This window comes from Acanthochromis polyacanthus, chromosome 21, assembly GCF_021347895.1.
Source record: "Acanthochromis polyacanthus isolate Apoly-LR-REF ecotype Palm Island chromosome 21, KAUST_Apoly_ChrSc, whole genome shotgun sequence".
NCBI classification, from domain to species: domain Eukaryota; kingdom Metazoa; phylum Chordata; class Actinopteri; family Pomacentridae; genus Acanthochromis; species Acanthochromis polyacanthus.
In genome coordinates, this window is record NC_067133.1 from 1,470,115 (window position 1) to 1,478,563 (window position 8,449).

General features: G+C 39.7%; 1 protein-coding gene across 3 annotated transcripts; it reads left to right on the forward strand.

The window, feature by feature from the left end:
* Positions 1 to 616: 616 nt before the first annotated feature.
* On the forward strand, positions 617 to 8,064 carry nat15 (N-acetyltransferase 15 (GCN5-related, putative)). Of its 3 annotated transcripts, none has more exons than XM_022207200.2 (7): positions 617 to 835; positions 2,352 to 2,507; positions 2,708 to 2,837; positions 3,506 to 3,602; positions 4,540 to 4,774; positions 5,924 to 6,089; positions 6,188 to 8,064. In XM_022207200.2, the coding sequence occupies exons 2-6, from the start codon at positions 2,398 to 2,400 to the stop codon at positions 6,078 to 6,080; spliced, it is 729 nt and encodes a 242-aa protein (XP_022062892.1). In that variant the 5' UTR covers positions 617 to 835; positions 2,352 to 2,397; the 3' UTR covers positions 6,081 to 6,089; positions 6,188 to 8,064. The 3 variants fall into 3 exon arrangements, with proteins under 3 accessions (XP_022062892.1, XP_022062890.1, XP_022062891.1); XM_022207198.2 differs by having other exon boundaries at positions 2,389 to 2,507; XM_022207199.2 differs by having other exon boundaries at positions 2,392 to 2,507.
* Positions 8,065 to 8,449: the final 385 nt, after the last annotated feature.

The following is an 8,449-nucleotide window of genomic DNA, read 5'->3' on the forward strand; positions in this document are numbered from 1 at the left end:
CAGTGTTAGAGCCACAACAACTTTCAAGGCTGTGCTAACCACATTTACAGTAATGATAACAATTATAATAACAATAATTTGAACAATATATACAGCTGAGCGCAGTATTTTTTTGGTAATTAGTTTGTTTGCGTATGTATGTATGTATGTATGATTATTATTTTTGTATGTACGCATTTTTTATTAATGTTTTTATCATTGCTGTTATTTTTATGTATGTATTTATTTCATGTTTTTATTTATTTATTGTTTTTAATAAATTTTTGGGGTTTATTTATTTATTCGTGTCATGATTTTGTATGTATGCATTTATTTATTTGTCATTGTTATACTTGTTTTGTGTGTATGCATGCATTTATTTATTATTTTTATTTATGTATTTGTTATTGCTATTATTGTCGATGTTGTTGTTTTTTTATTTTTTTTTATTTTTTTTGGAGCTAATCCTGCCATGTGCTTGCTTTAAACTGCTCAAGTACCACCTGAGGTGATTTATATGTGCAGGAGCAGCAGTTCAGACTCCGCGCTGTGTTCCTTCTTCAGTCCAGTAGGTGGCGGTGACGCGATGACGTTTTCGGCTCCAACCAACGAGCGACGAGAAGAAAACGCCTTCAGTGCGACGTCACTCGCGCAGCAGCCACAAACAGGAAGAAAATAGGCAGCGTTTTGGCTAGCGTAGCTCTCTGTGTAGCATTAGCACAGTAATGAAACGGCTTTGAGAGTCGGTAGGAAACCGGTGCTCTATCATGCTGTGTCCGGAGGAGTGACTGTATCGATTGATGCTCGCGGAATTCAGTTCTGTTCGACTTTCGTCCGGTCCGAGTGTTGAAACAAGGTAAGTTAGCTTAGCTTAGTTCGCTACCGTTAGCGACGGTTAGCCTGCATGCTACTTAACAGGCGGCTGTTACTTTAACTGTTTACTGTTTTTATCTGTTTTCTGTGTTTGTCTCAGTATTATGATTGAACAGTCCGCCAGAAATGTGGATAAAACAGCAAATAGAGAAAGCGGCGGTGTTGTTACAGGTAGTGGCAGGGTCCGTTTTTGGTATTTTTGTCAACATATAGAATATAATGATGAATAGTTCAATAACTTGTGTTTGTAAAAACATGTAAATTAGCCCGAACTTGTAGATTGTCAGCTGATAAGACGTTTTTTGACTCTGTCATGGGTCGATCACAAGAGTTAATGCATTATGAACAGAGTGTCTAAATACAGACATGTCTTTATCAATCATATTATGTGTCTTTGTGGTACTAATGATTAATTAAGCAAGTAATCAACAGTTTAGTCAATATTGAATATATGGGTCAATATACAATTGAGGGACTTTTGAAGTCCATGGGATATATCTTGTGTACATTTTATTAAAAGTAAAAAAATAATGTTTTTTGTGTTCATTATGATCATATCTTTACAAATTCCATAATTATTTATGAAGGAAACAATCCCTTATTAATAAAAAAAAAAGACCGGATATTGCTAAAATACCAACCAAATAACGGTCCTAATTTAATAACAACCACCTTCTAATTAGATAAACTATGAAAAGAATTAGATTATTCAACAGATGTTTTGATTGTGTTCTTTTCATTAAGTTGAGATAACCATGACAGATATTTCTTTTTTGGGAATATATCAAATTTTATATGGAAAATAACTAACTGTATGTGTGTCTAAGAAATCACTTTCAACTAAGATCCCCATAACAAAAACACTTCTCAAGGAAGTGTGTTATATCCTGAAGAAAAGACGGGCATGACTCCAAGACTTTCTTAGTTATTTAAGATAAAGTAGTGTGTGAGTCAAGTGTGGATTTATGGCATGTCAGCAGATTTACTACAATATCTTTAGAAATGACTTTCATTTTCAATTTTGCTTAATTGTAGATATAAAATTTAGAAGAATCTTTCTCTAAAAAGGCTGCATGGATTTTGGTTGTAGGAAAAATGTCAACTATGAAACAAAAAGTCCCACAATTATATATTGACCCAACTTAGTTTGAGCACTAAATGATTGATTATTAAAGTAGCTTGATTAATTTCCTGATAATCCATGGCTGCATTTCCTTTTACCGCATTTTAGAATATTATGCCAGGGTTGACTAATCATTTTGATGGCTGGATTTCATGTTCTGATACAAAGCTTTGGGGTTTTTTTGTTGCTAAAAATGCACTTAGTCACACGTTTGAATGCAGATTAGTTGGACACACACACAGTGACTTGTAGCCTCCTTCATCCAAACACAATACAGAATGCATGAGGTCATGTTTTCAGTAATGGACTTTACCGGCATGTGCTCTTAATTCATCTGACTAGGCTGGAGAGTCTGACACTCTGCCTTCTTTTACAGACTCATCAAACCTTTGTGTGCTCTCTGTTGGTCCCAGCAGGTGTGAATGAGTGACGTGGTGCCTCCCACAGCTCTCAGTGAAGTCCAGCTCCGCTTCCTTTGCCACGATGACATAGAGAATGTCAAGCTGCTCTGTGGTGATTGGTTTCCAATCGAGTAAGATGTCGTATTCTACAAGCATTTATGCAATTTGTTTACTTTTTCTTGATCTGTATTGATGTGCGTCTATTAACCGCATCCCAGGAGTTCACCAGGGATTTGACTGTGGAATTTATATGACTCCTGTAGTAAAGAATTGCATTATTTTCAAAAGTTGAGTGGCTTTCTGACTCATGAACGCTGACTTTTGACTCCAGGTACCCAGACTCATGGTATCAAGACATCACCTCCAACAAGAAGTTCTTCTCCCTCGCTGCCACCTTCAGAGGAGGCATCGTGGGAATGATTGTGGCCGAGATCAAAGGCCGAACCAAAGTACACAAAGAGGTATGATGTGCAGTCTCTCTCTGAAGCTGTGTTCTCTGGAGATAGTGCCACTGAGTTTATTGGTGTCAGCTGTTAGTTAGAAATGTCAAATGTAGATCACAGAGATAGTGGAGGCTGTTTTTAGTGTGCTAATTAGACAAACCTGATGCCCTTTACCAAGCTAGACTCATCAGAAATGAGGGATAAGAGGATGAATTGGGAATAAAGGGTGGAGTTTGATTGTGAAGTATAAATATTGAACATTTCTAAAGACTACAACTTCATTCAGTTTAAGTTCTCACTTCTGTCTGAAAGCAGTGCAGTAATCTGACAAATCTGTTATCTGAAATCTGTACCTCTCACTATAGGCTGAATGCTTCATAAGCCGTTCCCTCAGTAATGCACCCTTGGCACAGGATTTGCATGTTGGAATCTGCCCTCCCTGTGGGTATTTTGCCTAGGCAAAGATTAAGACTGTGACAGACAGCTCCCAGAGAGGAAATTCAGAGCACACTCACCAGATTACAGAGATAACCACCGTTTCAGCTGAAAATTGTCCTGAATCAGATGCAGTTTTCCTTCAGAATCCATTATGGATGCTGCAGTATTGTATGTATTTTATGCTCATAAAGAATGGATCATTTCATTTTATGGTTTTCTCTCTGTCCATGTGTTTCTGTGTTTGTTAGGATGGAGACATCCTGGCCTCCAGCTTTCCTGTGGACACACAGGTAGCTTACATCCTCAGCCTGGGAGTGGTCAAAGAGTTCAGGAAACATGGCATAGGTACTGCTGCCCTTTCACACTCAGACACACAAACGCTCACAGAGTCAGCAGTTGGAGCTCCAGCTGAGGCTGTGGTCTGACTGCTGGGAGTCCTGACATGCAAATAAATTTGCGTGGAAGTTGCAGAATTTCTGTCGTGTTTTGAAAATGTCTGTAGTTTAAAACAGCAAATTAATTCAGCATACTTAAAATAGTGCCAGTTGTATCGAAACAAGATTTATATTTCAGACAAATATCTCATGACACAAATGATTAAAGGCTGATTTATTTAAATTCAGTGAGACTTTCAGTGCACTGGTCCGATGCCATCTAATGTTATCGGGTGTTCATTTGCTCTGCTGGGTTTTGGTGCAGAACTGTAGCACTCAGACTTTGATTAAAGTCAGACTTGAGACTTGTGACTAGAATTAAACTCGTCTGCGGTACGACTTGACCTGATTTGAGACACTCAGAGTCTCTGACTTTGTAATCCATAAATATTGAAAAATGCTCCACTGGATGAAGTTTTCCCTTTTTGCTGCCAAATGTTCATGAATATTTGATGACATAAAGGGGTGCAGCATCTCCATAACCTTGCCTCCTGTTTGTTCCTCCTTCCCTTTAATCTTTTTCCATTTGCTCTCTGTTGATGCACCCAGATGAATGTCATGTGACTAAAGCTGAACAATGTGCACATATTGTGTACGCCATCCGATTGTATTTGCTGTTTTAGTCACACTTTTACCGGAAAAAAGTAATTTCTTTTCCACCAAAGCAAACGTGAAAAAGATGATACGATTCTTGCTGTGGTCTGTGTCAAACAGGTGTGTTGTTTTATATCTGGATAACATGATTTTGTAAGCTGGGGTACCTCTGTAGTGCCACAGTGCTTCATCTCTGGAGCTTCTCCTCTCAGTGATGGAGCTTTCTCTCTCTCTCTCTCCTTTCCACCGCTCAGGCTCCTTACTGCTGGACAGTTTGAAGGAGCACATCTCAACGACAGCCCAGGATCACTGTAAGGCGATCTACCTACACGTCCTCACCACCAACAACACTGCCATCCACTTCTATGAGAACAGGGACTTCAGGCAGCACCACTACCTGCCCTACTACTACTCAATACGAGGCGTCCTCAAAGATGGGTTCACATACGTGCTCTACATCAACGGGGGTCACCCGCCCTGGACAATATTATATCCTTTTGTGAGAGCAGAGAGACTACATTTATTTACTGTTGTGTCGAGCTGCTTTTTGATTGATTGATTGATTTCTTTATTTTCGTGTCATGCATCATCATGTTTCTAAAGCTGATGGTTCCTGAGCCTAACTGAGCACAGAGGGATCTCTGTCTTTTGCCTAAATTATTCTTCACATAAAGTTCCAAACTGTATCTATCCTTTATAAGACAATAAGTTCCTAATTTTGGTTTGTACCGAATATCAACAGACAATTTTTCTCTGAATCCAAGAAATATATTAGTCCTCATCTCCTCAATATCACAGAGTAGCCAATTATGAAAAGTACCGTAATGATCGGACTATTGAGCGCGCCTGAATATAAGCCACACCCACTGAATTTAAAAAAAAAAAAAATGGACATATATAAGCCACACTTGTCTATAAGTTGCAAGTGTCTGCGTTGTAACATGAGATATTTACACTGAAAGATTTTTTAAACTTTTAATTAAATAAAGGCTTTTTTACAAACAGTGCCTGTAACAGAGCAGTGCATCTCTATGGTGGAAACACCGCAGCCGTCTGCTCTGTGTGTTCACCCAGTCTGAAGGAACGTTTTCACGTTCAGGCCTTCTGCTTTTATTACCTCTGAAAGCTTTTGTCATCTCTTTTGCGTTGAGTCAGTTCTTCATGTTGTCGTCTCCAACGTCTCGCCATCGATTCATTGATACCAAGCTGACGTACAGCAGCTCTGTTTCCTCCTTCGACAGAGCTGCTGTTTTAACTTAAAAGCTGCATCATGTGCATTTCTTTGTGAGTGTGTGTGCATGAAGCGCAAAATGACCGATCTGAAGAATTTAGTGTGAGTGCGTTTGATTTAATTCAAACAGTTTCATTGGTCTGAGTGACGAGGCTAAACATGTTGACGGCATGAAGCTCGTTATCCTGTTAAAAATCTGTAAGTTAGCCACATCATTGTTTAAGACACATTGTTCAAAGCAGGTGAAAAAAGTAGCGGCTTATAGTCCAAAAATTCTGGTAAATGATGATTTTACTTGAGATCTGTGCTGCAGTGAGAGTGATGAGCTTCTTGTATTTCCAAGCAGCCACACTGCAGACGTGTCGGGTAGATACCAGATGTAAATTTTCCTTAGCGTCTCGTTCCACTGACTACATCCAGCACATCGGTTCCACCCTGGCCAGCCTGAGCCCCTGCTCCATCCCTCAGCGGCTGTACCGACAGGCCCAGTCCCTGCTGCGCTCTCTGCTCCCCTGGTCCAACATCGCCTCCAAGACCGGCATACAGTACAGCAGAACAATGTGACGCCACACGGTGGGAGCTAGTTGCAGCGACAAGAGTTACACTTTTCCCTGTCTAGCTTCAAGCATCTCCAGACGTCTGATTTCTGCTTTTCTTCTTTTGTTTTTCAGGAGCGCAGCTGTTCTGATTTTCGTCAGTCTTCCCCTGTACACGCCAGGATGTACACGCACACTCACATTCTCAGTCTCGTACAGCTTTCCACACTCTCCGTGTGACACAGGACTCAGGTTCAACCTGCGTTTGACCCTTCACATGTCCAGAATAATACTCACCATGAAATCCACACTTAAGCACTGTTCACAGGATTCGGGTTTGCAGGGTTGTTGCTTTGCAACATCACTAAAAGTGCAATGTTGTGTTCACACTAATAGGGGGTGTGATCTGGTAAAACCACAGGATTTTTTTAGTTATTCAGTTCCTATACTAGTCCATAAATAAATAAATATATACTATATATATATATATAATCACACTATCTCATAGTTCCTCTTATTGTAACCTGTGTTCTCCCAGTCATTCCAGAGCCGAGCCGTGTCAGACCCGCTATCAGGCCAATCAGAGCAGAGCTGAGCACCTGGTTCAGATACGCTGATCCAGACATGCAAATGGCAAACACAGGTTGTAGTTTTGGTGTGAAAGGGGTTTAATAGACACACTGGGAACCGTACGGAGACTTAAGGTTCAACCCTGCCTATCTTTGTCTCCCTTCATCCTGTCCACTACTGTCAGAGACGATGTATACTGTTTGTATATTATATATACTAAGCTAATATATAAATTCTCTCTACATGTATGTCTATTCTATGCTGTCCGTAGGCCTAGTTGGAAGATCACCCATCCTTGTCCCTTTTCTGAGCAAAGACTGAATTCAGAGTCATTTCCAGTTTGTAAAATAGACACTCAAGAACAAGTTCAGGCCTGTCAATCTAGAGATGAGTTAATGTGCTAGTAGGTTCAGATAGAGCTAATTATACACAGGGAACTTTGAGGCACGATGTAGAGAGGTCATTTATTCAGTAGCGGCTGGAATTTTCCTTTTCAACATTCATGAAACCATCCCTTTGTTCTGTGCAATAACTGAACTAGTGACTGTACATCAGTAGAGAAACACCAACATGTTGCAGTAAACCACTGGGTCAGTGCTCACCGCAACACAGCGTTTACAGACAGCTCATGTTATGTAGGACTTACTGAAAGTCTAAAAATATGGTCAGAACCCTAAACAAAGCAGCCTTTCTATGTTGTTTCCAGTGTTGCCCGTGTATAATTCTTCCAAGAGGAAAGGAGAGGTGCTTGGCTCCTTATTTTAGAGGTTTTAATGGTAACGGCTGCAGTCCTGTGTGTCTGCTGCTCTCTGGCTGTAATATTGCTGCTAATGTAGAGAAATGTCCATTTGTTTGTCCAGATTTTAAAATATTGGCCCAGATTAGATTTTTATGCCGGCCTGTAGATGAAATGAGAAAGTAATGTTCCAAACACAAACATCAGCCGCCTTGTGTGCATGCAGGTGTGTCTGCGTGAGCGTCTGTATGTGCACACAGGGTCTGAAATTAGCACCTAGCAAGTGCCAAATGTTAGCGAGATCTGTTCACGGAAGACCGATGGTGTTGATGGTAACTTTGTCAGAGAGCAACGTTGTACTTTATCAATTTTACCGCATTTTGTTCGACTTGTTTGTTTTTTTGCATCCGATGTATCAGTCTGTGAGCAAATGTTAGATTTTATACATGACATAGCTCTGAAAATGTAAGAGTGACTGTGAAAACTGCATATTCATTGTTAAAAGGGGAGAGCATTTCTCACTTTACCGGCCCTGGAAAGGTGACTCAAAGGAAATCTTCAGACGTTGTATATGCAATAAATTAGTTTAATTTGGGTGATTGTAAAGACTGAGTCAGTCTGACTGCCCCCGCTGTACGACTACTTTACATTGTTCTGACATTTTCATTGTGATTGTCATAAACCTGAGCCTTGTTTTCATTCCCAATATGCCGTTGTTTCAGCAGTTTGTGACTCAGTGTTGCACTTCTACACATTTCTTAGGACTTCAAAGAGACAGATTAAAGCAATGGTCAAAATGAAACGCTGACTTTTGGTTTGTAGAATAAGATTAAAATATGCAGGATCAAAACTCTTGTTTATCTCATCTCTGAAGCTTTCTCTTAAAAAAATGTGGGTGGCATATATCCAAGAGATCCTGATGACAAAGATAATCTTCCAGTATTTTAGAAAGATGCTTTAGAAAACATACAACTATTTTCAGAGGCTGAACAGTGATTTCTGTTGTGAATAAATGATCTTGCACTATTTGCTCCAAAGCAGCTAAAAGAAAGAAGCCTAATTTGTGTTTTTTCTTTTTTATGGCATCATTT

Coding starts and splice junctions, on each gene's coding strand:
- nat15 (XM_022207200.2), top strand. CDS start 2,398: ATGAGTGACGTGGTGCCTCCCACAGCTCTCAGTGAAGTCCAGCTCCGC. Junction 2,508..2,707: donor GGTGATTGGTTTCCAATCGA/GTAAGATGTCGT, acceptor TTTTGACTCCAG/GTACCCAGACTCATGGTATC. Junction 2,838..3,505: donor GAACCAAAGTACACAAAGAG/GTATGATGTGCA, acceptor TGTGTTTGTTAG/GATGGAGACATCCTGGCCTC.